General features: G+C 42.3%; 1 protein-coding gene across 7 annotated transcripts in view; it reads left to right on the forward strand.

Moving 5' to 3' along the window:
• MTUS2 (microtubule associated scaffold protein 2) overlaps window positions 1–27,355 on the forward strand; it is a 729,967-nt gene that overhangs the window by 227,554 nt on the left and 475,058 nt on the right. For all 7 annotated transcript variants that reach the window (XM_055244645.2, XM_055244647.2, XM_055244648.2 and 4 more), the window contains 2 exons: window positions 6,858–9,304; window positions 16,301–16,541. In XM_055244645.2, the coding sequence (XP_055100620.1) occupies window positions 7,070–9,304; window positions 16,301–16,541 (2,476 nt within the window). In that variant the 5' untranslated portion in view covers window positions 6,858–7,069. The remainder of the gene's footprint in view (window positions 1–6,857; window positions 9,305–16,300; window positions 16,542–27,355) is intronic.

Consider the following 27,355-nt stretch of genomic DNA (forward strand, 5'->3'; position numbering starts at 1 on the left):
AAAGACACACTTAACTATTTTAGATGTATATGGCTATGATTAAAAAGCATGATATGAGGCTGGGCGCGGTGGCTCACGCCTGTAATCCCGGCGCTTTGGGAGGCGGAGGTGGGCGGATCACGAGTTCAGGAGATCGAGAACCATCCTGGCTAACACGGTGAAACCCCATCTCTACTAAAAATACAAAAAATTAGCTGGGTGTAGTGGCGGGTGCCTGTAGTCCCAGCTACTCGGGAGGCTGAGGCAGGAGAATGGCGTGAACCTGGGAGGCAGAGCTTGCAGTGAGCCGAGATCGTGCCACTGTACTCCAGCCTGGGCAACAGAGCAAGACTCTGTCTCCAAAAAAAAAAAAAAAAAAAAAAAGCATGATATGACAGTTGCAAAAGGAAGGATCTGTGGATTCAGGACACAGAGAGAAAAATACCTAGTTCTACCTCTACCTTTTTGGTGAGGGAAGGGAGGAGAGAATTTAGGAAAGGTTTCATGAAGGAGGTGGCTTTGAGCTGGACTTTGATGCTTAGAGCATGCAGCCCTTGGGTAGGAGGATGATTTTACAGGGCAAATGTACTTTAAGTAGAAGAGTAAAGGGGATTAAATCTGGAAACATATGTAGGCCCAGTGCTCATTGGACCTTGAATGTCAAGCCGAGAGGTGTCACTTTAGCCTGTCACTGGGCTGGGCCACTCAGGGTGATATTCTTGGATGGCACCGTGGTGGATCCAGTGAGTTTGCCTTCATTCAGGAATGCCTTTCATGCTGTATTGCACCAAAAATAATGAGTCACTGGAAATCAAAGCCTAAAATGGATGAAGAAATTCTACATGAGTGTGTAGATGCTATCATTTCACTTCATGATTTCATGATTTAGAAATGTATGTGCATTTGGCTGGACCCAGTGGCTCATGCCTGTAATCCCAGCACTTTAGGAGGCCAAGGTGGATGGATCACCTGAGGTCAGCCTGGCCATCATGGTGAAACCCCGTCTCTACTAAAATACAAAAATTAGCTGGGCATGGTAGTGTGTGCCTGTAATCCTAGCTACCCAGGAGTTTGAGGCAGGATAATTGCTTGAGCCCAGGAGGCAGAAGTTACAGTGAGCTGAGATCACACCACTGCACTCCAGCCTGGGTGACAGAGTGAGATTCTGTCTCCATCCCCCACCACCCCCCACCCCCACAAAAAAAAAAAAAAGAAATGTATGTGTATTCACAAACCATTATCAGAGATTGTGAGCTCAGGAGAGCTGAAGATGTGCCTGATCATGAAAGATGGGCAGAGAGGCCGGGCGCGGTGGCTCACACTTGTAATCCCAGCACTTTGGGAGGCTGAGGTGGGCGGATCACGAGGTCAGGAGATCGAGACCACGGTGAAACCCCGTCTCTACTAAAAAATACAAAAAAATTAGCCGGGCGTGGTGGCGGGCGCCTGTAGTCCCAGCTACTTGGAGAGGCTGAGGCAGGAGAATGGCGTGAACCCGGGAGGCGGAGCTTGCAGTGAGCCGAGATTGCACCACTGCACTCCAGCCTGGGCGACAGAGCGAGACTCCATCTCAACAACAACAACAACAACAAAAAATAAAAGATAGGCAGAGACAATTTTGTTTTGAGCAAGGAGAGCGTGTGATGCTCTGGCTTCATGCTAGCAACCCTGATGCTGAGCCCATGTTAGGTTTTTTAAAGCATTGATAATTGGTGAGTTAAGAGTATTATGAAAAATAAACAGTGGCCCTTACTCAATTGTAGGTTACTGTGTAGGACCAGTCATGGTACTTCAGCCTCATTTTCTTGTCTTTCTTCACTTTCATTTTCTTTATTTTTCATGAGAGGCAACATTATAATTACTAACATTTCAGTGTCATGATTGACAGAGTTTCTTATGATGCTCTTGTGGACAAGATGGGGGCACAAACAGTGGCTGCAGGGACTGGTGGGCAGAGGGGTGCCTGAGGAGTGCTGATCAGATGACCATTGTGGAAGCATTGCGAGGTCACATCCTTTTGGCACCAGGGGCTGCTGTTTTGTCCCCTGCTGTGTTCTGCTAACATTGGTGTCAATGAATGACACCAATGAGTGATTTATCAGTGAATTATCAATGAATGATAATGTAGAAGGAACTCTTAGCTCTTCGACAATAGTATGGAAACGAGAATGGATTGCAGATATTTTCGATGAAAAATTAAGGATGGACTCCACAAGTTTTAAAAGGATAGAACGATGCATTGAGACCAGCAAGATGATGTCTGCGAAGTATATTTTTATGGTCCCACCCATGGGTGCTCAAGCCAGTTACAAATGTCTTGGATTGAGTCAGTGCAGTTTAGGACAACTTATATGATACTTTGGTGTTTTAATTAATGATGTGGAACTGGAGGGTGATTTATATGTCCATGAGGAGGTCATTCTTAGAATGCGTGGTTAGAAGTATAACTAAGAGAATGGAAGGCTTGCTTTCTTGTGACTCTAGATGATGCAGTTAGAACTTAAGCATTGTGCATAGCTCTGGGCACCTTGTTTAGGAGGGACTTCAGGTTCCCTGGTGCGTGTACTTAGAGGAAAGCTGTTTGAATGGTGGGAGTTTTCAAAAGCTAATCCCACAGATGGGAGAATCTGAGTTCTTTGACAAGGAGTAGAATAGGTTTTGGGAGGAAGGGAGCATATAGCTCTTTGTAAATACCTGAAAGGTCATCTGGTGGAAGAATTGCTTCATTCTGCTCTAGGGAGGCAGAGCTTGCCAACAAAGACCCTGCCCAGAGGTGTGGTGAATTTTCTGGCCCTAGAACCAGGGGAAGCCATGTGGAAGACTATTAAGCATCAGGAAGGTTATAAGCCTACATCTTTACATTCCTTTCAAACTAGTACTTAACTGATTGATTTCTTTTCAAGATAAAATATCGCTTACCTCTAAGGCCATCATTGTTAACTTTTTATAATAATAGATTTGAGGCATATGAAAGTTACATGTCTCACTCTGGGAAAATGCACCTCAACTAGGGGTTTGTACCATTGGTTGACCTAGTTGCACATTTTATTTAATCACACACAGTCTTGTATTATGTATGGGTTTGAACTTTTATGATCATGTTATATGTTCTGTGAAAACATTTATCTTAGTAGAGGGCCTTGGATTGAAATTTAGATCCGGAAAGAAATTCGTGTTTGTGTTTACTTTGCCGCTGTCTTATGGCAGGATGAGGGAGCTGGGGTGAGGGATGCGTGAAGCCACGTAAGGTGGAGGGAAGCTGACAGGAAACATGACTTCCTGTACGTAATTTTGCCTGATAAAATTGAAGAAAGTTTTTAAATTTGCTTTTCCTGTCTTATGTGAACTTCCACGTGTTGTTTTCCGGTTTTGTTTTTCTATTCTTTTTCTTACAATAGTGTCCGTTTTCCTTTTGTTCTTCTGTGTGGTGTATGATTCCATTCATGCGCAGCTTTTCTTCTTTACTGCTTCTGCTTTCTATCTGTGTCACAGCTCTGCCACTCATGAGCTGTGTGACCTTGGGAATGTTACCTTCTCTGTGCTTTCATTTCCTTACCAGGACATGGGGAAAAAAAAAAAAAAAAGCAAGGGGATGTGAAGACCTGTCTCTGGAGGCCTGCTATAAATATTAAGTGTCCTAACTTAAATTAAAATTGAATATTAAAGACTTATAATTGTGTAATTTTAATTTAAAATTAAATTTTAGGCCAGGTGCTGTGGCTCATTCCTGTAATCCTGGCACTTTGGGAGGCCAAGGTGGGAGGATCACTTGAGGCCAGGAGTTTGAGACCAGTCTGGTCAATGTATCCAGACCCTATCTCTACAAAAAATTAAAAAATTAGGCAGGTGTGATGGTGTGCACCTGTAGTCCCAGCTACTTGGGAGGCTGACCCACGAGGATCTCTTGAGCCCAGGAGTTCATGGTTGCAGTGAGCTATGAACGTGCTACTGCACTCCAGCCTCAGCAACAGAACAAGATACTGTCTCAATTTTTTAAACAAATTTGTATAACTGCTGAGAAGATACTGGGCCCCTAGGAGGTTCCAGCTTTCTTTCTGTCCCTTACCAGTGAGTACCAGTTATTGTTTACTGACAAAGATAAAGAACATTTATGATGTAGTCCCTTAAAAATTAAAATACAACTCTTTCTAGCATGACATTGGTTTTATATTTCTTTGTCACTTTCTTGCAATCATGTTATGTGTTGCGGACTTTGGTGATTTGTTTTTGTTTGTCTCTGCTGAGCGAAGTTTCTTTCTTTCTCCCAGCTTCAATTTCAAATCGAAGAGGGCTCTTGGCTGCATATTTATACTTCTGCCCACAGAAAATTAGAGGCAGTTCCCTTCTGTGGATGGCGTATATTTATGAACTTTCTTGCCCTTCTTGACTTTCCAAGATACCCATTTCCCATCCCAGAGAGCACAGCATTCTTTTAAACTGCAATTTCATTGATTTGCCTACATGCTTTTTGTATTTGTGCTTAGAGAACATGTGTATCTTCAAGGGAAACACTTTTAAAATTGAATAAACAAAGAAACAAGGGTTTGTTGAGAATCCCCTCTGTGTCAGGAAACGAAGACTGGGATCAGGGTATCAGCAACTTGGTTGATGGCTATATTGGGGTCAGGCTGCACCAGGGGGTGTGACTGGCTTACTGGAGATAAGGCTGGGAGGAGAGTCATACATGTCGTGGAAAGAAGAGAAGAGCAGTGTGGTAGGGCAGTGCAGGCGCACATGCACATGTATGACTCTGTGTATTTTCCCATGATGATACAAACATGGGGAAAGAAATGGAAAGATCTAGATGTTAATATGTCTTGGGGCATGGGATAGAAGAGGGAAATTTTAACAAACTCCTGGCCTCAAGTGATGCTCCCACCTCAGGCTCCCAAAGCATTGGGATTACAGGTGTGAGCTACTGTGCCCAGCCCTCATGTTCTTTTTAATATGTGAAACAACATATTAACAGTGATGAAGGGAAAACAAGTGGGTGGCCACGTTGCCATGTAACCTGTTTCAGGAGAAACATAACAGTAGCCTCACGTGTGGTGTGCACGTGTGCTTGCACATTCTTGATGAATGAAGAGGAAAGTGTGGAAGGCTGGGAGTTTCCATTGGGGGAACTGGTGATGGGGCAGAACCTTGTTACTGTTAAAATCCCCTATTTCCTAGTGCGTAATAAAATGTATTCATAATAGTGGATGAAACAGTGTCAACTTTGAATGGAATGGTTTAGTGGTGATCCGTGAATCTACTTTAACAGAAAAGCATATTCTGTGTAGATTTTAAACTCCTTCAGGGCAGAAATAACACTGATCTTCCTCATCATTCATTTGGTCATTTATTCATTCATTCATACTACAAATACATACTAAGTGCCTAATATGTATGCCAGGTATTAGACACTATTTATTTTCAGTGTCTAGCAAATCTGAAAGTCTTTTTTTTTAATTCTTCAAAGTGAAAATACAGGATATTACAAATTCATCATTATAGGATGACCTAGTGAGTCAGGAAGGCTTCCTGGAGGAAGTGGTAGTCATATTGCATATTGAAGGATGCAAAGGACTTGTAAGATGAGGTTGGGGGAGGGTTCTACATTCCATGCAGATGGAAGAGTATGTGCAAAGGCCCTGAGGCAGGGAGTAATGAACATGGTACTGTGAGGAATGAGGCCAATGTGGCCGCAGCCTGCAGAGCAGAGGGTGAGGTGGGGGTGAGGCCAGAAAGGTGTTTAGGGCCTGATCATGCAGGCCTCGAAGGCCAGAGTAAAGCATTTCCCCCAGATTTTTATTTTGGAAAATTTCAAACCTATAGAAAAGTTGCAGATGTAATAGAATTATTACCTAGATTTTCAAATGGTTAACTTTTGCCAGTTTCTCTCTTTTACTCTTTCTCCTTCTCATATGCACACACACATACATACACATGTTTTTCTTGGTTGAATCATTACTACCCCTGAATTCTAAAGCATGTATATTTCAAGAACAAAAATAATCTCTGGCATAATTATAGCACGATTACACACCCAAGAAAATTAATTATAAAATACCTGTACCTTATATACAGTCCATATTTAAATCTCTAATTGTTCTAATAATATCCTTTGCTAACATATTTTGAAAATCCAGGCTCCACTGACATTTTTTGGGACCAGTTAGGCCAGTTATTGTGTAATACGTACCTCAATTTAAATTTGCCAGATTATTTTCTCATGGTTAAATTCTGGTTGAACATTAACTACTGCATAGGTGATGTGTGGCCCTGAGAACTAACTAATATCAGGAGTCCGTAATGTCAGTTTCGTTACTAGTGATGCTAAATTTGATCATGTGGTTAATATGTCTACCAGATCTCTCCATTGTAAAGATAAAATTTTCTTTTTGTAAGAAATAAAGTAGCCTGGGGGAAGATACTTTAAGCGTCTATAAATATCTTGTTCCCCAACAATCTTTTACCCAATGTCTGTACCTTTGGCATCCCTTGTGCAAGATAATTACTAATGTAGCGATTGCAAAATAGTGATGTTTCAAATTCTGTATTTTTTTCTACATTTGTTGATACTCTTCTGTAAAGAAGAGCCTTTACTTCTCCCCCACCTTTATAAATCAGTATCAGTATAGACTTGTGGATGTTTAAAATTTAGATTTAAGATTTCACATGCATTTATAATCCATTTCTAACATTAAACATTTTGATGTTTAATTTTTGTCCGTATATCGCCAGCAGGAGCCCTGATCAGAAAGGTTTTTGAGAAAACTATTGAGTGAATGAAATAATAGTATAGAAATGACAAATAAATCTGTGTTTACCACTTTTTTCCTCCTGAGAAGTTGTATTTGTCAATCTAACGTGAATGTATTTTTATTTCTCTCTAGGTCTCACGGACTGATTGGCTCTCATTCAGCAGGAACCTAACAGATAAGTCTTCCTGTTGTATATCAAGACAATGCTTGGTTTTCAAGCTGTTCTGAGAATGATTAAAGCAGTGTCGCAAGGTGACATTGTCAGGGGAGAACAAGCAGCTTGAGAATTTCCTGTTAATCTGATTGCAGCTTGAAGGCAGCCCATTTCCATTAAGTAGGACTGCATGGCAAGCAACCCCACCAAAGGGCTGACAATGAGCGTCCCAGTGGCTCCTAAGAAATCATGTTACACTCAGCTGCGGGACAACAGAAATGCAGCAAGAAATAATAATGAGAGCATCCTAAGTCTGGGAGATACGAATGCCAATCAAATCATGTTGGAGGTCAGCTCCTCTCATGACGAGTCCAAGACATGTGACCTGGAAGATGAAATTGGAAATACAAATTCAAGTGAGCCAGAAAACCGTACCCATTTCCACAAGGAATTTCACCAACTTCAGGGCTTTGGGAAAGGCTCTCAGGCTGGCTCTGCCAGCCTGAAAGATTTTAGACTTTCTTCAACCATTCAGAGGGAACTCAATGAAGAGCACACAGTGGAGAGAGGCACAGATAGCCTGCAGACCCCGCGGAGTATTCAGGGACCAAGTCTGTCGAGTTGGAGGAATGTGATGGGTGAGGCCAGTCTAGACGTTTTGGCTAAAAGGGATGCTGAAATTCCCCGGCATGTTCCCAAGGAGAAATTGGCAAAGACCCTCGACAATGAGGAACTGAGGAGGCATTCTTTGGAAAGAGCAAGCAGCTCTGTAGCTGCAGTCGGGAGCCTGACTCCGCAGCATCCACAGCCTGTACCCCTCGACTCCGGGGAAGCACGTGGTCAGGTTCCTGGGGGTGGGGAGGGGCCACAGAAGACATTGCCAGACCACGCTGTCTGGGCAGCTTTCCCTGCAACTGACAGTACCTCAGAGGGAAAGAGTGTGCGTCATCCTAAACCATCTACCTCAGAAACCAAGCAGAGCACCCCCTCAGAGACCCAGACAGGGGGGGCACATGTACTGCAGGTGTGCAGTGAGCACACATCACGTTCCACCCATCCAGAGCCTGCCCTGAATTTGACTTTGGCATCGAAGGAAAGCCCGAGTAAGCCAGAAGCACAATTAGGTCAGGGAAAGGGAGAGGCCAAGCTGGAGCTAAAATCTGTTCCACCCAGGAGGGTTGAACAGGAGGGAAACGCAGCCCAGGAAGGGTATCTGGGATGCCACAAGGAAGAGAATCTGTCAGCCTTGGAGGGAAGGGATCCGTGTGGGGAAGCACACACGGAAGCCACCGATGCACTTGGCCGTCTGCCGAACAGTGACCTCCACCACCTTGGGGTGGGAAGAGGCAACTGTGAGGAGAAGAGAGGAGTCAACCCAGGGGAGCACGATTCTCTCCACACCACCCCCAAACAGGGCTCTGCGTCCTTAGGAGGGGCTGATAATCAGCCCACTGGCAAAGTTTCACCATGTGCAGGTGGGAAGTTGGGTGAAAGGACATCCAGCAGCTTTTCACCAGGTGATGGTCACGTGGCTTTTATTCCTCATAATCTGACTGACAGCAAGCCCTCGGATGTCACTGAGGAGGAAAGGCGGTTGGGCAGTGGAACCAAGGACAGTGTTATGGTTTTGGCATTCAATCCTTCTGTTGGAGAGAGCAAGACAGAGGTGCCTGAGCCCCTGGACCCTCAAAGTGGCAGCTCAGAAGCACGGGAAAGCAAAGAGATCACCACATCTGTTGCTGAAAACAGGAACCTTCTAGAGAATGCAGATAAGACTGAAAGCACCTCAGCAAGAGCAGATTCAATTGTCAATATTCCAGCACCCCTCCACCCAGAGACAACTGTGAACCTGACCCACCAGCCTACAACACCCAGTAGCAGTTTTCAGGATGTTAGCGTGTTCGGTATGGACGTGGGGTCCCCCTTGGTGGTCCCACCCACTACTGATAGTGCACGCTTGTTGAACACGTCCCCCAAAGTGCCTGACAAGAACACCTGCCCCAGTGGGATCCCCAAGCCTGTCTTCACACATTCCAAGGACACACCTTCCTCGCAGGAGGGAATGGAGAACCATCAGGTTGAAAAAACAGAGGAGAGGACAGAAACCAAGCCCATCATTATGCCCAAGCCCAAGCATGTGAGGCCCAAGATCATCACCTACATCAGGAGGAATCCCCAGGCCCTGGGCCAGGTGGACGCCTCACTGGTTCCAGTAGGGCTTCCATATGCCCCACCCACATGTACCATGCCTCTTCCCCACGACGAGAAGGCAGCAGGTGGTGACCTGAAGCCATCTGCCAACCTCTATGAGAAATTCAAGCCAGACCTGCAGAAGCCAAGGGTCTTCAGTTCTGGATTGATGGTGTCTGGAATCAAGCCCCCAGGACATCCTTTCAGTCAAATGAGTGAAAAGTTTTTGCAGGAGGTAAGAGAATGTCATTATGATATGATCTGTAAGTTGACTGTCCCAAAATCTGTGACATATTTTCAATGAGTTATGAAAGTAAAATGTCCTCTTTAAGTGAATTGCAGATTTTCATGGATACACTTGTGAAGAAATGGAGTTTTTGACTAGAGGACATTGTCTAGAGAAATGACCATTTTTAACTAGAAGAGTCTGATTATCTTAATAAGATATACCCAGTATTTAAGGAGACCCATTTAAATTTCACTTGCTATAATTCATATGAAATTAGATGAGTATGCATTACATAGGCTTCCATGTTTAAATTAGTGAATATAATATAATATAAGCTAGGTTAAAGGAAGAAAGAATGCAAAATTACTGTGTTCTTCAAATAGATCAGACTCATTCCTCAATGGGGAGTATTTTCTACCTGGGAGTATCTCTTATTCGTTCGCGTGAAGAACAGCAAATGAGCAGAAAACAGTGTTAGGCATGGACTCTTTCTTTAAAATAAAAATAATAATTACAACTAACATTTAATTGAGGGCCAGCTCTGCACTGGGCCCATATAATACAGCATTTGATCTTTGTTAATCTTCACTAATCCTTGCAGTAATTCCCTGAGGGTTGGTATTGCAGTTTTTTGTTTATGTTTTTTTTTTTTTCTTTGTTTTTGAGACGAAGTCTCGCTCTGTCGCCCAGGCTGGAGTGCAGTGGCGTGATCTCGGCTCACTGGAAACTCCACCTTCTGGGTTCACGCCATTCTCCTGCCTCAGCCTCCCTAGTACCTGGGACTACAGGTGCCCACCACGACGCCCGGCTACTTTTTAGTATTTTTAGTAGAGACGGGGTTTCACCGTGGTCTTGATCTCCTGACCTCGTGATCTGCCCACCTCGGCCTCCCAAAGTGCTGGGATTTCAGGCGTGAGCCATCGCACCCAGCTGGTATTGCAGTTTTTATCACCGTATAGATACAGAAACAGACAGAGAGCTTTAAGTTACCCACCACGAAGGAAGGAGAGCGCTGAGAGTCTCACTCGGGCCTGTGCAGTTTCAGACTGCACTGTGCTGTCCTTTTTAGTACCTGGGAGCTATGGTAAGTCATCCTTCGAGACCTCAGAACTAAGGTTTGTCTCCTGAAGGAGTCTCTTCATGACACCTGGGTGGTCAGTTAAAAGTAAGGCAGGAGCCGAGGACGGCGGCTCACGCCTGTAATCCCAGCACTTTGGGAAGCCGAGGTGGATAGATCGCGAGGTCAGGAGATTGAGACCATCCTGGCCAACATGGTGAAACCCCATCTCTACTAAAAATACTAAAATTAGCTGGGTGTGGTGGTGTGTGCCAGTTGTCCCAGGAACTTGGGAGGCTGAGGCAGGAGAATTGCTTGAACCCGGGATGTGGAGGTTGCAGTGAGCTGAGACCACGCCACTGCACTTCAGCCTGGCAACAGAGTGAGACTCAGTCTCAAAAAAAAAAAAAAAAAAAAAAATGCAGGATGAGATCGTCCTGTCTCTAACACCCTCCAGGGCTGCCCAGGTTGCTTGGAACACAAGCTGGAGCCTGTAGGATGGCTCTGCCTTTAGGATGGGATGTGCTCACTGGGGCTCCATCAGCTACTTGTCCTCCTCTCCTTCCACTCTCCCTTTCTCACTCTGCTGCTTCAGGACCTTTGCACCTCCCTCTGCTTGGAATGTTCTCCCAGTTATCCAGATGGCTCTCTCCCTCACTTCCTTTAGGTCTGTGCTCCAATGTTATCTCCTTGGGAAGGCCACCCATCTTCCCTCTGAATCCCTTTTCTCTGATTTATTTCTTCCTAGCACCTACCTCCACCTGCCATAAACACTTTTTTAGTTTTCCTGAATTGACTATAATGTAAACTCCGTGAGGGAAGGGATCGTTTTCAATATTTTGTTCCCCGTTGTGTTCCCAGAATTTAGAATGGTGCTCGTTATAAGTATGTGCTCAAAAAATGTTGAGTGATAACTGAATCATGAACTCTGTATGTGTTGGAACCAAACAAAAGTGTACCAAGGGTTTCTAGAGATAGGATGATTGAGTCCAAATTTGGACTCTAGCTTGATTAGATATATTGGTATATTTAAAGAATGTATCAATCATAGCAGAAGTTGTCACATCTAGCACAAAGACAAAGTTGAATCCATTCTCAGCAGCAGACATCGTCCTAGGCAATCACTGACTAGATACCCCAACAGGCCGACCAGCTGTGCTGCCTTGCAGTAGGTCCTTAGCAACCAAATCACACAGCTTGCTCCCTGTGTTCTGACTTTGGGCCTGCCACCAGGCCTCTGATTGTAACTGACTTCCTACCTCACATCTCTAGAGAGGATTCTGGCTGGAGAATTCAGGGGTCCAGTCAGCTTGGCAGGGGTTTGTCTTGCTGTGCGGGGCTGCATGGCATCTTGTTTGTAAGTGGCTTCTTACTCTGCCCTGCAATGAGAACATATTCCGGCTAGAGGACACTTGAGTCTGGCTTTAGCCAGTGGTCTCCGATTAAAAGTGAGCAAATTGCACTTCTGGTTTTATACGTCAGTCTCTGAATTTGGTTACAGTGAGTCATTCTCAAATTTCTAAACATTCATCCACCTGGGCCTCTGAGGCTCAGGGTCAGGCTCTGAAGCTGTGCTCTTCTATAAGGCAGGGAATCACTGCAGAGGTTCCATGAAGAGACCTGTCAGTCCATTTATGTTGCTATGAAAGAATACCTGAGGCTGGGTAAATTATAAGGAAAAGAGGTTTATTTGGCTCATGGTTCTGCAGGCTGGAGAGGAAGCATGGCACCAGCATCTGCCTATGGTGAGGCCTCAGGCTGCTTCCACTCATGGGGGAAGGAGAAGGGGAACCATGTGTGCATTGATCACGTGGCGAGAGATGAGCAAGAGGGGAGTCGGGGAGGTGCCAGGCCTCTCTTTAAGGACCAGCTCTCATGGGAACTAATAGAGCAAGAACTTGCTCGTTACCAAAAGGAGGGCACGAAGCCATTCATGAGGCATCTGCCCCCATGGCCCACACACCTCCCCCTAGACCCCACCTCCAGCATTGGAGATCACATTTCAACATAAGAGTTGGCAGAAACAAGCAAACCATATCCAAACCATAGCCAGAGCCTAGATTTTTCTCTATAAAAACAAACTCATGAGGGAAATTGATTTGGATATGTAGGCCCAAACCCCACGTTGTCTGTAATTCTTTCTTTGTGCCCTTCTATATTTTCCTGTATATTTCTTTTCTGTGTTGTTTCTGCTTCCTCCAAGAATAGTTTATATATTACATGCATAGTTTTCCCCAAACTATTTTCTCTACTTCATTATCTAGGCACCTCGTCAAGACTCAAGGAAATGGGATTGTATGGACATTGTGTGGCTTTGGCGGTTCTGAGGGGTTCAGAGAGACCCCACTGGTGTGGAGAGAGCATCATGGCCTCGCACCTCGAGCATCCCACAGTCTTCTTCAAAGAATTTATTTGTTTTTGTGCCTCGACTTTACAAGTTCATTTGAAATGTCAGTTTCCCTCCCTGTGTCTGGGGACCATTTTCTGCCATCATCAGAGCATCTGAGAGACCCAGGCCTCTTCTCAGGCTGCAGGAGGATACCAAGGTGTTGTGCTGGGCTCATTTCTATGGTAACCTTCTTTACTCAAAAGTGGGGAACAGGCTGGTCCTTGGCCACCTGCTACAGCTATGACATGATGTAACCCAGCGAGTCCCCCTCTTGTGTTTGAGCTCAGTGCTGGGAGATAAAAAAGTGGACTTCTGCCAGTGTGCTCCAAGCTCATCATGGGGTGGCTGCAGTCTGGTCTCTAGGAAAAGAACACATTTTTGATAATGTATTGCAATAGAAGTATTTTTCAGTTATAGAAGCCAGTTTTTTTTTAAATAAAATGAGAACCTCTTAAAAATATAAACCCAAACCAGCTTCAGACTCTTCCATCATTATTGACAGATCCCTGCTGGTTACATAGCATGGGTAGAAGTGGAAAAATCAAGAGTAAGCACTCTTCTGAGAGAGGAGCTCTTTTCCCGGTTGGCAGGAACAGCACAGGCATTTAAAACTTCCAGAAGTGGCTTCCAAGATCATCTGGGATCTAGTCATGTCCAGGTATTAAATATGTTTACCTAAACAGGTGCCCTCTGCCACTGGCTCTCCTGAGGTCTCAGGGACACTCCCTCCCTCCAACAACTTAGGAGCCCTTTATATTTTTGGTAAAGGGAGGTGGGAAGAAAGGGGCAGAGCTGAGAGGATGGAGTGAGGCGATGTGCGTGCAGTGTACAGAAGTATGATCCAGGGCTGCTCTCCTTCTTCACTGTCTGCTGCCACTCATCTCTGAGGGGCACTGCATCGATTGGGGTTCCCCAGACAAATAGGTGTGTGTGTGTGTGTGTGTGTGTGTGGTGTGTGTTCACGGGTCTATATACATCTATACTTATGTCTCTCTCTTTCAATATATATTATGTGTATATTTTAATATATATATAGAGAGAGAGACATGGATATAGATGTATATAGAGAGAGGTTACATCACATAATCTATATATAGAGATTGATTGATTGATCGATTTTAAGAAATTGGCTCATGATTGTAGAGGATGGCAAGTCAAAAATCTGCAAGGCAGGACGGCAGCCTAGAGACATAGGGTAGAGTCGGTGCTGCAGCTTGGGTCTGAAGGTGATCTACTGGCAGAATCCCCTTTTCTTTAGGAGGAGTCAGTCTGTTTCTATTAAAGCCTGCAGCTGATTAGATGAGACTCACCTACATGCTGAAGGGTCTGCTGCTTTATTCAAGGTCTACTGATTTAAATGTTAATCTAATATAAGAAATACTTTCATGGCAGCATCTAGAATGCTTGACCAAATATCTGGGTATTGGCGACCCAGCCAAGTTGACACATAAAATTAACCATCCCAGACACCGTTCCCACCACTATCCCAGTGGCTTGTTAACAAGGCCTTCACCTGTACCCTCTGTCTCCAGGGCACACTATCCCATTGAGAACAGTGCAGGGCAAATAGGAAGAGGGACAGCCTGGTAAGAATGTATTTGTTCGTATGCCTTGACTTAACGAGTTTGTTTGCAATCATAGGGTTCTTTTGTTTGCTTTCAAAGTGAGTTCTCTAAAAACTCTCCATTGGGATGGAGGGAGGGAAACAGCAACATTTGGGGTTGTTCTCTATGTGTTTATGACTGTGCAGCATCACCTGCTGTATTCTGTCAGTAAAGATGAAGGAAAAGAGTATGAAGCTTTTTGTAGATTCCCTTGTTTAATTAAAAATGCACAGACTAGACATCAAAGGCTCAGTTTTCCCACTTTTAAAGAATTTGCGATCTTACCAGAAACAAATTACCCAACAAAATGTCTGGCATTGAAGTTACTGAAATCCTTAAGATCATTGTTGAGTGAGAGTGTGGTGAATTTTAATCCCTAAAAAGAACTCAGTTTCAAGGCACTGAGTAACTACTAAGATCAGCATACTGCAATCCTAAAACCTGACAGATGTAGTTTGGAAATGATATTAATTTCTTCATAAGAGCACCTGCTCAAAGCAATGCGCAATGGGACCCAAAATTTAGAAACTAAAATTTAAAAAGTATATATATGAGAAAAACCAGAGATTGATAGTGAGAATAAGTAGAGAATGGTAAAAAATTTATCAGAGTGCAGATGTAGAATGTTCTTTCATAGGAATATAATTTGCTGTAGCCAAGGACAATCTATCTACTATAACAATCATGCATATTTTACAGTGTGATTATGATAAAACTTTAAAGGCCTAGTCTTTTGTTTCTACAATGTCAATTTGAAGGAGGACTTTGTATCTATTTCAACATTAAATGAGTATCAATTTAAGGGTTTATCTCTTCAACAGCTTGGATCAAAGCTTTTATAGCCCCTATTAAAGAATACTGTTAAATGCTTACGATTCCTGAGATATAAGTTTGACACATAAAATGTGCTGTGATTTAGAACAGAGTTAATTAACAGATGTATCTTTTCATGCATAGCCTTTAGCACTATTTTTTATTGTGACTTGAAGGAATAGATTATTTAGTTCTCTCTCTTTTTTCCTGTTTAATATTAATAAAACACTGATAATATGAACAGATAGTGAGTACAGAATTGCATATATAAAAGGTACTGCCCACAGGTTGTATTCTAGGCCAAACTGCTAGCTACAGGAGAAAGTGACAGTAACGTTATGTTATTATTAAACTTAGGAAAAAATGGAAACATGATTCTTCAATAAATATTTATTGACTTTACCTATGTGCTAGACATTGATTTTGGTGCTGTGAAGTCAGTGGTTGATGAGATTGTGCCCTAGAACTTCTATTCTGGTGAAACTTGCTCAAACCTTCCTGGGAGCATCGCCTCACTAGGGCAGACCACCAGAGGAGGTAACTCAGGCTCAGGTTTTTAACTAGGTAAACACATAGTATAGGTCTGAAAATACATTTTCCATTAACTTCCCTTTTTTCTGGAAAATGTTTCCTTCTTTATTAACAATGCAATTTTTGCTTCCTAAGTAGCCCCGTAAAGATCTAATATAAATGGACACAGTTTATCTAGTCAGTCTAAGACTAGGTTATCATACAAATTACAGCTTTTTTCCCACAGGTATAATAAAACTTTCATAATTTTATGAACATTTGCTAAATGCTTTCTTTGCTTTATTGACATTTATAGTTTGGCTACTTACTCAGATTCCAGTGATTTAGGTAACAATGGAATTAAAAAAATCTTATCCAGTGAGTTCTTTTTAACCCCAGTGAACTATAGATTCATAGAGTAGTAGAACTAGAAGAGACCTGAGAGATCATCCAGTGTGTTGTCAATCAGGAGACGAAGACACTGTGGCCCAGGGAAGGTAGGGGACTTGTGATCAAGCAGCTAAGTGGTACCAGAGTGGTCATTGGTTCAGCCTCGGTCTCGTGGTCCTGTATAGAACTGACACTATGATGTGAAGGTCTCTGATTGAGTTTTTGTTCATTTATCATAGGTGACAGACCACCCTGGAAAAGAAGAGTTTTGTTCTCCTCCCTATGCTCATTATGAAGTCCCTCCAACTTTCTATCGGTCAGCCATGCTCCTTAAGCCCCAGCTAGGATTGGGTGCAATGTCCCGTTTACCATCTGCAAAGAGCAGGATTCTGATTGCAAGTCAGAGGTCTTCAGCGAGCGCCATCCACCCACCAGGACCCATAACAACAGCCACCAGTCTCTACAGTTCCGATCCTTCAGGTAACCGATCCAACAGTTTCTGCCTTTTCCTGCTGTACGTTTAGATAGTCATCATGTAAGATGGTGATAATTGTCTAAAATATGAATGCCTTTCATCCTTTAAGGAGAGCCTTTTTCTATCTTCCATCTGTCTGTAGGTGCAGACATTTGTGAAACTCATCTGTGTGCAACTGTCATCCTTCATGTCACCTTTAAACTGATGGCCCTTGTTACTACCATCCAGCTTTTCATAGTTTCTTTCTTCTCTAATACGCCCTATAAAACAAGGCTCAGAAGTTGTTTTCTGTCAAGGGCCAAAGTGCAAATATTTTGGAGTATATAGGTCCTAAGGGGTTAATGTCATAACTGTTTAGGGCCTTTGTCCATTTGGTGATGAGACAGAGAGAAGGTAGAGCCAAAGAAGTTCCTGACTCATTAGGCATGGGCTGCAAGAGAGAAAGCCATGGAGAAGAACTCCGGGTTTCTGGCCTGAGCAACTGGAAGAATGGAGTTGCCACATAGAGAAGTGCGTTTAGAAAGGCAGATAAGAGTCAAGCAAGGACATGAGAAGGTTGAAATGTCTTTGGTCATCCGGCAGGATACAGCGTGGGATTTATGGGACTGGAGTTTAGAGGACAGGACCTGGCTAGAGATATAAAGGCGTTATCTGTAGGCAGAGAGATGATATTCAAAGCTGTGATGCTGTCCTTCACCAAGCTGCCATTGCTGTCCCCCACCACTGCACCTTCATCAGGATGTTATAAATTTGATGTTAACTTGAATTATGCACCTTTGAAATAGTATGATGTGACAAATGTTCACAGTTTTACTTTATGCACAAAATGTGGAAAAACTTCAAAGTTATAAAAATAATCTTAGTTGAGTTTGTTTTGCAACAGTCAAGGTTTTAAGACTATACTACTGCATAAAAATACCACTGTGATAGAGACAGGCAGATCAAATTCTTCTGAGGCTGACTCATTCATATTTACACATTTTTGTAATAAGAGTGTCACTTCTTCAAAGCTCAGTTCGGTTCTGGAAGTACACATATGAGGTGCTGCCTCCATCCTACTCCTTCAGGACTCAAATGCTTTTCCTTGTGTTTGTGGGTGTCTTAATTTAGAGAACAATGTATGTTCCCATGGTTGATCATTGGACACCCAGCAAAACTAGTAACACTGATGGGTATCACTCCTACAGGGCATGGAAGATGTCACATGCCGCCTTAGCGCTGTTGGGGGGATCACCTGCCAGAGGCTCTGGGAGAATGAGAGGTTCTTAATTTGGAGACTGGGGAGCTTTAGAGGGCAAGGACTCAGCTCCTTTGGCCCCTGAGCTCTTGAGCCAGGCCAGTAGCTCTTGGCTTGGCCTGGTCACTTGGCTGATTGCAGGCAGCAGGCCCTTTCCCTTGTCAGACAGCTTTGCGGGAATCCCTGGTGCCTCCATCTTCAACTTTGGCAGTATGCCTCACTAATTCTCTTCTTTTCTTTCTGCTGAAACCTTTCCATTTTTCTTCGTGTTGTCCTCAGAGATATTCCCTTGCTCCTCAATCCCTGTTTTCTTTTTATTTCACAAGAGACTTAGATGGTTCACTGAACACAGAGTCAAAGCCATTATCCACCAAACACTATTGATAGTTTCCTTTAACTTGAGATCTAGGAGGCTTAACTTTCAGACTGTCCCAGGAAATGAAGAGAAATACCTGGAATAAAAAATAACTTCTGGAATAACAAAGAAAAAGAAAAACCAGTCTTTGCGTGTTGGCTCACGACTGTAATCCCAGCACTTTGGGAGGCTGAGGTGGATGGATTGCTGGAGGCCAGGAGTTTGAGACCAGCCTGGCAACATGGGGAAACCCCATCTCTACTAAAAATACAAAAATTAGCTGGACTTGGTGGTGTGTGCCTGTAATCCCAGCTACTCTGGAGGCTGAGGCACGAGAATCGCTTGAACCCAAGAGGCAGAGGCTACAGTGAGCCGAGATCACACCACTGCACTCCAGCCTGGGCCACAGAGTGAGACTGTCTCAAAAAAAAAAAAAAAAAAAAAAAAAAAGAAAAGAAAAACCCAACAGCTAAGATTCCACATGGAGGCACTGTGAGTACCTTCCCAAGGCCACTCTCAGTTTGTTCCTCCATTACAAAAAGTCCTCTGATGGAAGGGAGTGAGGTTCACCTAAGACTCAAATTCAGAAAGCTGTGGTGAAGAAGAAACACTTGCACTTTTTGATAATTATGTATTGTACATTTACCATATTTTAGCCCAAATCTCAAAGGTAAACAAGGACAGATTTGTTTACATTAAAACTAACCTCCTTACAATTATGCAGTCAATTTTAGAGTAAGTGTGATGTGGTGCTGAGAAGAATGTATATTCTGTCAGATTGGGGTGGAGAGTTCTGTAGATGTCTATTAAGTCGGCTTGGTCCAGAGCTGAGTTCAAGTCCTGAATATCCCTGTTAATTTTGTCTCGTTGATCTGTCTAATATTGACAGTTGGGTGTTAAAGTGTCCCACTATTATTGTGTGGGAGTCTAAGTCTCTCTGTAGGTCTCCAAGAACTTGCTTTATGAATCTCGGTGCTCCTGTATTGGGTGCATATATATTTAGGATAGTTAGCTCTTCTTGTTGCATTGATCCCTTTAACATTATGTAATGCCCTTTTTTATCTTTTTTGATCTTTGTTGGTTTAAAGTCTGTTTTATTAGACACTAGGATTGCAACTCTTGTTTTTTTTTTGCTTTCCATTTGCTTAGTAAATATTCCTCCACCCCTTTATTTTGAGCCTATGTGTGTCTTCACATGTGAGATGGGTCTCCTGAATACAGCACACTGATGGGTCTTGATTCTTTATCCAGTTTGCCAGTCTGTGTCTTTTAAGTGGGGTGTTTACCCCATTTACATTTAAGGTTAATATTGTTATGTGTGAATTTGATCCTGTAATTATGATGCTGGCTGGTTATTTTGCCTGTTAGTTGATGCAGTTTCTTCATGGTGTTGATGGTAATTACAATTTGGTATGTTTTTGAAGTGACTGGTACCAATTTTTCCTTTCCATATTTAGTGCTTCCTTCAGGAGCTCTTGTAAGGCAGGCCTGGTGGTGACACAATCTCTCAGCATTTGCTTGTCTGTCAAGGATTTTATTTCTCCTTTGCTTATGAAGTTTAGTTTGGCTGGATATGAAATTCTGGGTTGAAAATTGTTTTCTTTAAGAATCTTGAATATTGTCCCCCACTTGAATATTGTGGCTTGTAGGGTTTCTGCAGAGAGATCCACTGTTAGGCTGATGGACTTCCCTTTGTGGGTAACCCGACCTTTCTCTCTGGCTGCCCTTAACATTTTTTCCTTCATTTCAACCTTGGTGAATCAGATGATTATGTCTTGAGGTTGCTCTTCTTGAGGAGTATCTTTGTGATGTTCTCTGTATTTCCTGAAATTGAATATTGGCCTATCTTGCTAGGTTGAGGAAGTTCTCCTGGATAATATCCTGAAGTGTGTTTTCCAACTTGGTTCCATTCTCCCTGTCACTTTCAGGTACACCAATCAAATGTAGGTTTGGTCTTTTCACATGGTCCCATATTTCTTGGAGGCTTTGTTCATTCCTTTTCATTCTTTTTTCTCTAATCTTGTCTTCATGCTTTATTTCATTGAGTTGATCTTCAGTCTCTGATATCCTTTCTTCTACTTGATCGATTCAGCTATTGATACCTGTGTATGCTTCATGATGTTTTCATGCTGTGTTTTCAGCTCCATCAGTTCATTTATGTTCTTCTCTAAACTGATTATTCTAGTTAGCAATTCATGTAACCATTTTTCAAGGTTCTTAGCTTCCTTGCATTGAGTTAGAACATGCTCCTTTAGCTCAGAAGAGTTTGTTGTTACCCACGTTTTGAAGCCTACTTCTGTCAATTCGTCAAATTCATTCTCCATCCAGTTTTGCTCCCTTGCTAGCAAGGAGTTATGATCCTTTGGAGGACAAGAGGTGTTCTGGTGTTTGGAATTTTCAGCCTTTTTGTGCCGGTTTTCCCTCATCTTCATGGATTTATCTACCTTTGTTATTTGATGTTGGTGATCTTCAGATGGGGCATCTTTTTTGTTGATGTTGATGTTACTGCTTTTGCATGGGCATCCTTTTTGTTGATGTTGATATTATTGCATTCTGTTTGTTAGTTTTCCTTTTATCAGTCAGGCTCCTTCTCTGCAGGTCTGCTGGAGTTTGCTGGAGGTCCACTCCAGACCCTGTTTGCCTGGGCATCACCAGTGGAGGCTGCAGAACAGCAAAGATTGCTGCTTCCTCCTTCTTCTGGAAGCTTCATCCCAGAGGCTCACCCTCCAAATGCCAGCCGGAGCTCTCCTGTATGAGGTGTCTGTCTGCCCCTGCTGGGAGGTGTCTCCCAGTCAGGAGGCATGGAGTTCAGGGACCCGCTTGAGGAGGCAGTCTGACCCTTAGCAGAGTTCCAGTGCTGTGCTGGGAGATCTACTGCTCTCTTCAGAGCCGACAGGCAGGAACATTTAAGTCTGCTGAAGCTGCACCCACAGCCGCCCCTTCCCCCAGGTGCTCTGTCCCAGGGAGATGGGAGTTTTATCTATAAGCTCCTTACTGCGGCTGCTGCCTTTCTTTCAGAGATGCCCTGCCCAGACGGGAGGAATCTAGAGAGGCAGTCTGGTTACAGCCACTTTGGGGTGCTGCGGTGGGCTCCACCCAGCTTGAACTTTCCAGTGGCTTTGTTTACACTGTGAGGGGAAAACCACCTACTCAAGCCTCAGGAATTGCCCCTCCCTCACCAAGCTCAACCACCAGGCTGTGATCGGGCCAGGGGTGCCGGGCCTTCCAAAGCCACCGCTTCATGTAGGCCAGGTGAGCCTCGGAAAAGCCCGGCCAGGTGATGCTCAGGAGTGGTGGGCTGTTGGGAAAGCGCCTCCAGGCCTCGGAGACCATCTCTCTCTGGATGCCCGTGGCATAGTCCCAGCTAGGAGGAGCCTTGGGGAGGGGCCGGGTGTGGACTCAGCGCTTCCCATTGACATAGAGGACTTTGTAGCGGTCCTCGACCTTGGAGCAGAGGATGGGCCTGGACCACATAAGCTGGTGCTTCTGGGCTCGGGGTAGCACCCTGGCCCGGGGTCAGCCCAGGAGCCAGCTCAGGTAGCTGCCCATGACAACAGTGCAGTGGTTGGGACTTTCCCTTAGAAATTCGGCTGCCAGAAGTTTCCAAAGTCTGCGGCTAGGGCCAAGTGTGCAGAGCTTGGTGAGCATTGGAATCAGGACACCAGAAAGCGTGCAAAGCATCGCGCGCCAGGCACCCTCTGGCCATAGGGTCCCACGAGGGTGGGGCCGGTGCCTCATGGAATCAGCAACCTCACAGGGTGCAGCCTGCAGCAGGGGAGGGCAGCACCCAGACCATCTGGGGGACCAGGGAAGCTCAAGCTTCTGTCCTTCCCACTAATGGTCCCAGTCACTTGGCTCTGGGCAGAGGGGCCTACCAGCTGCCTCTGATTTTGTGCCTGACCTTTAAAGGTGGAAGATGGAATTTCTGCCAGGTCCTGAAAACTGCAGATGCCTGTTGACAAAAGGGTGCTCTCTTTGATCAGTGTGAAAATGAACACGATATACTTGGATACTCTTTCAAGGAAAAACAAATCATTTACTCATATCAGTAAAGGTGATATGTGTTTCATTCTTCTAGGATGGATGTTAATGTCACTTTTTGCAATTTTGCTCTTAAGAAAATGGAGTCATCAGGTTTTGTTTTAGCACAGGCAATGTTGACTTTATGTGGATTTCCCATTATTTCCAGCCTTCCTACATCCATGAATAGATTGTCTGTCACTGAACACTAATGTCATTTCTCTCATTTAACTTTTATTTATTTTTAAAATATTATTTCAGTAGTTTTTCTGGGAAAGGTGATGTTTGGTTATATGTACAAGTTCTTTAGTGGTGATTTCTGAGGTTTTGGTGCACCCTTTACCCAAGCAGTGTACACTGCACCCAGTGTGTAGTCTTTCATCCCTCACTCACCTCCCACCCATTCCCCAAAGTCCCCAAAGTCCATTGTATCATTCTTATGCCTTTGCATCCTCATAGCTTAGCTCCCACTTATGAGTGAGAACATACGATGTTTACTTTTCCATTCCTGAGTTACTTCACTTAGAATAATGGTCTCCAAATTCATCCAGGTTGCTGCAAATGCCATTATTTCATTCCTTTTTAAGGCTCATTAGTATTCCATAGTACATTTGTATCACATTTTCTTTCTTCACTTGTTAATTGATGGGCATTTGGGCTGATTCCAGATTTCTGCAATTGCGAATTCTGCTGTTATGAACATGTATGTGCAAGTATCGTTCTCATATAATGACTTCTTTTCCTTTGGGTAGATATCCAGTAGTAGGATTGCTGGATCAAATGGTAGTTCTGCTTTTAGTTCTTTAAGGAGTCACCACACTGTTTTCCATAGTGGTTTGTACTAGTTTACATTCCCACCAGCAGTATACAAATATTCCATTTTCACCACATCCACACCAACATCTATTATTTTTTGATTTTTTGATTATGGTCATTCTTGCAGGAGTAAGGTGGTATGGCATTGTGGTTTTGATTTGCATCTTCCTGATAATTAGTGATGATGAGCATTTTTTCATATGTTTGTTGGCTATTTATATATTTGAGAATTGAGAGTTGTTTATTCATGTCTTTAGCCCACTTTTTGATGGGATTATTTGTTTTATTCTTGCTGATTTGTTTGAGTTCCTCGTATATTCTGGATATTATTCCTTTGTCAGATGCATAGTTTGCGAAGATTTTCTCCCACTCTGTGGGTTGTCTGTTTACTCTGCTGATTATTGCTTTTACTGTGCAGAAGCTTTTTAGTTGAATTAAGTCCCAGCTATTAATCTCTGTTTTTATTGCATTTGCTTTTGGGTTTGTGGTCATAAAATCCTTGCCTAAGATAATACCTAGAAGGGTTTTTCCAATGTTATCTTCTAGAATTTTTGTGATTTCAAGTCTTAGATGTAAGTCTTTGATCCATCTTGAGTTAATTTTTGTATAAGGTGAGAGATGAGGATCCAGTTTCATTCTTCTTGCCAATGATCCCAGCACCATTTGTTGAATAGCGTGTGCTTTCTCCAGTTTATGTTTTTGTTTGTGTTATTGGAGATCAGTTGATTGTAGGTATTTGGCTTTATTTCTGGGTTCTGTATTCTGTTCCATTGGTCTATGAGCCTATTTTCACACCAGCACCCTGCTGTTTTGGTGACTTTAGCCTTATAGTATCGTTTGAAGTCAGGTAATATGATGCCTCCAGATTTGTTCTTTTTGCTTAGCCTTACTTTGGCTATGTGGATTCTTTATTGATTCTATATGAATTTTAGAATTGTTCTAGTTCTGTGAAGAATGATGGTGGTATTTTGATGGAAATTGCCTTGAATTTGTAGATTGCTTTCGGCAGTGTGGTCATTTTTACAATATTGATTCTACCCATCCATGAGCATGGCATGTGTTTCCATTTGTTTGTGTCATCTGTGATTTTTTTCGGCAGTGTTTTGTGGTTTTCCTGGTAGAGGTCTTTCATCTCTTTGGTTAGGTGTAATATACTCCTAAGTGTTTTTTTTTGTGTTTATTTATTTGTTTGTTTTGCAGCTGTTGTGAAAGGAGTTGAGTTCTTGATTTGATTCTCAGCTTGGTTGCTGTTGGAGTATAGCAGTGCCACTGATTTGTGTACCTTGATTTTGTATCCTAAAACATTGCTGAATTCATTTATCAGTTCTAGGAGCTTTTAGGATGAAGCTTTAGGGTTTTCTAGGTACACCATTATAACATTGGTGAACAGCGACAGTTTGACTTTCTCTTTACTGATTTGGATGCCCTTTATTTCTTTCTCTTGTCTGATTACTCTGGCTAGGACTTCTAAGTACTATGTTGAATAGAAGTGGTGAAAGTGAGCATCCTTGACTTGTTCCAGTTCTCAGAGGGAATGCTTTCAGCTTTTCCCCATTCAGTATAATGTTGGCTGTGGGGTTGTCATAGATGGCTTTTATTACCTTAAAGTATGTCCTTTCTACGCTGATTTTGCTGAGGGTTTTAATCATAAAGGGTTGGTAGATTTTGTCAAATGCTTTTTCTGTCTCTATTGAGATGATAATGTTATTTTTGTTTTTAATTCTGTTTATGTCGTATATCACATTTATTAACTTGCTTATGTGAAACCACCCCTGAATCCCTACTATGAAACCCACTTGATCATAGTGGATTACCTTTTTTATTTGCTGTTGGATTCCATTAGCTAGTATTTTGTTGAGGATTTTTGCATCTATGTTCATCAGGGAGATTGGTCTGTAATCTTCCTTTTTTTGTGATGTTCTTTCCTGGTTTCAGTATTAGGGTGATACTGGCTTCATAGAGTGATTTAGGGAGAAGTCTCTCTTTCTCTATTTTTTGATATAGTGTCAATAGGATTGGTACCAATTCTTTGAATTTCTCATAGAATTCAACTGTGAACTTGTCTGATTCTGGACTTTTTCTTGTTGGCATGTTTTTTACTACCGTTTCAGTCTTGCTGCTTATTACTGGTCTGTTCGGAATTTAATTTCTTCCTGGTTTAATCTAGGAATCTTGTATATTTCCCAGAATTTATTTATCTTCTCTAGATTTTCTACTATGTGCATGTAAAGGTATTCATAGTAGCCTGGAATGATCTTTTGTATTTCTGTGGTAGCAGTTATAATATCCCCTGTTTGTTTCTAATCGAGCTTATTTGGATCTTCCCTCTCCTTTTCTTTGTTAATCTTGCTAATGGTCTATCAATTTTGTCTATCTTTTCAAATCCCTAGCTTTTGTTTCATTTATCTTTTGTATTATTTTTGTCTTACAGTTGTATTTAGTTCAGCTCTGATCTTTGTTATTTCTTTTCTTCTGCTGGGTTTGGGTTTGGTTTGTTCTTGTTTCTCTAGTTTCTTGAGGTGTGACCTTAGATTGTCTGTTTGTCCTCTTTCCAACTTTTTGTTGCAGGCACTGCTTTTGCTGTATCCCAAAGCTTTTCATAGGTTGTGTCACTATTATCATTCAGTTCAAATAATTTTTAAATTTCCATATTGATTTCATTATTGATGCAACAATCATTCAGGAGCAGGTTATTTAATTTCCATGTATTTGCATGCTTTTGAGGGTTCCTTTTCGAATTGATTTCCAATTTTGTTCCACTGTCGTTTGAGAGAGTAGTTGATATAATTTCAGTTATCTGAAATTTATTGAGATTTCTTTTGTGACCTGTCATATGCTCTATCTTGAAGAATTTTCCATGTGCTGATGAATGTACATTCTGCAGTTGTTGGGTAGAATGTTCTGTAAATATCTGTTAAGTCCATTTGTTCTAGGGTATAGTTTAAGTCCATTGTTACTTTGTTGACTTTCTGTCTTGATGACCTGTCTAGTGTTGTCAGTGGGATACTGAAGTCTATGTCATTTTTTTAGGTTTAGTAGTAATTGTTTTATAAATATGGGAGCTCCAGTGTTAGGTGTATATATATATATATATATATATATTTAGGATTGTGATATTTTCCTGTTGGACTAGTCCTTTTATCATTATATAATCTTCCTCTTTGTCTTTTTTTAACTGCTTTTGCTTTAAAGTCTGTTTTGTCTGATATAACAATAGCTACTCCTGCTCATTTTTGGTGTCCATTTGCATGGAATATCTTTTTCCACCCCTCTACCTTAAGTTTATGTGAGTCCTTATGTGTTGTTAGGTGAGTCTCTTGAAGACAGCAGATACTTGGTTGGTGAATTCTGATCCATTCTTCCATTCTGTATCTTTTAAGTGGAACATTTAGGCCATTCACATTCAATGTCAATATTGAGATGTGAGGTACTATTCTATTCATCATGCTGGTTATTGCCTGAATACCTTGTTTGTTTGTTTTTTTCATTATGTTACTGTTTTATATATCCTGTGAGATTTATACTTTTAAGTGGGTTCTATTTTGATGTATTTTGAGGATTTGTTTCAATATTTACAACTCTTTTTTGCAGATCTTGTAGTACTGGCTTGGTAGTGGCAAATTGTATCAACATTTGTTTGTCTGAAAAAGATTGTATCTTTCTTTCATTTATGAAGCTTAGTTTCATTGGATACAAAATTCTTGGATGACAGTTGTTTTGTTTAAGGAGACTAAAGGTAGGACCCTAATCTCTTCTGGCTTGTAGGGTTTCTGCTGAGAAATCTGCTGTTAATCTGATAGGTATTCCTTTATAAGTTACTTGATACTTTTTCCTCACAGCTTTAAGATTCTTTCCTTGTCTTCACTTTACATAACCTGAGGACTAGGTGCCTAGACAATGATCTTTTTGTGATAAATTTCCCGGGTGTTCTTTGTGCTTCTTGTATTTGGCTATCTAGATCTCTAGCAAGGCCAGGGAAGTTTTCCTTGCTTTTTCCCTCTAATATGTTTCCCAAACTTTCAGATTTCTTTTCTTTCTCAGGAACACCAATTATTCTTAGGTTTGATAATTTGACATAATCCCAAATTGTTGGAGGCTTTGTTCATTTTTTAAAATTCTTTTTTGTCTTTGATGGATTGGGTTAATTCAAAAGCCTTGTCTTGGAACTCTGAAGTTCTTTCTTCTGCTTGTTTGATTCTATTGTTGACACTTTCCAGTGTATTTTGTATTTCTGTAAGTGTGTCCTTTTTTTCAGAAGGTGTGATTGTTTTTTATTTATTTATGCTATCTATCTATTTCTCTGGAGATTTTTCTGTCCATGTCCTATAACTCTGTTTTTTTGGACAGAGTCTCGTGCTGTCGCCCAGACTGGAGTGCAGTGGCGCCATCTC

The sequence above is a fragment of the Symphalangus syndactylus genome, chromosome 15 (assembly GCF_028878055.3).
Source record: "Symphalangus syndactylus isolate Jambi chromosome 15, NHGRI_mSymSyn1-v2.1_pri, whole genome shotgun sequence".
In the NCBI taxonomy this organism is placed as follows: domain Eukaryota; kingdom Metazoa; phylum Chordata; class Mammalia; order Primates; family Hylobatidae; genus Symphalangus; species Symphalangus syndactylus.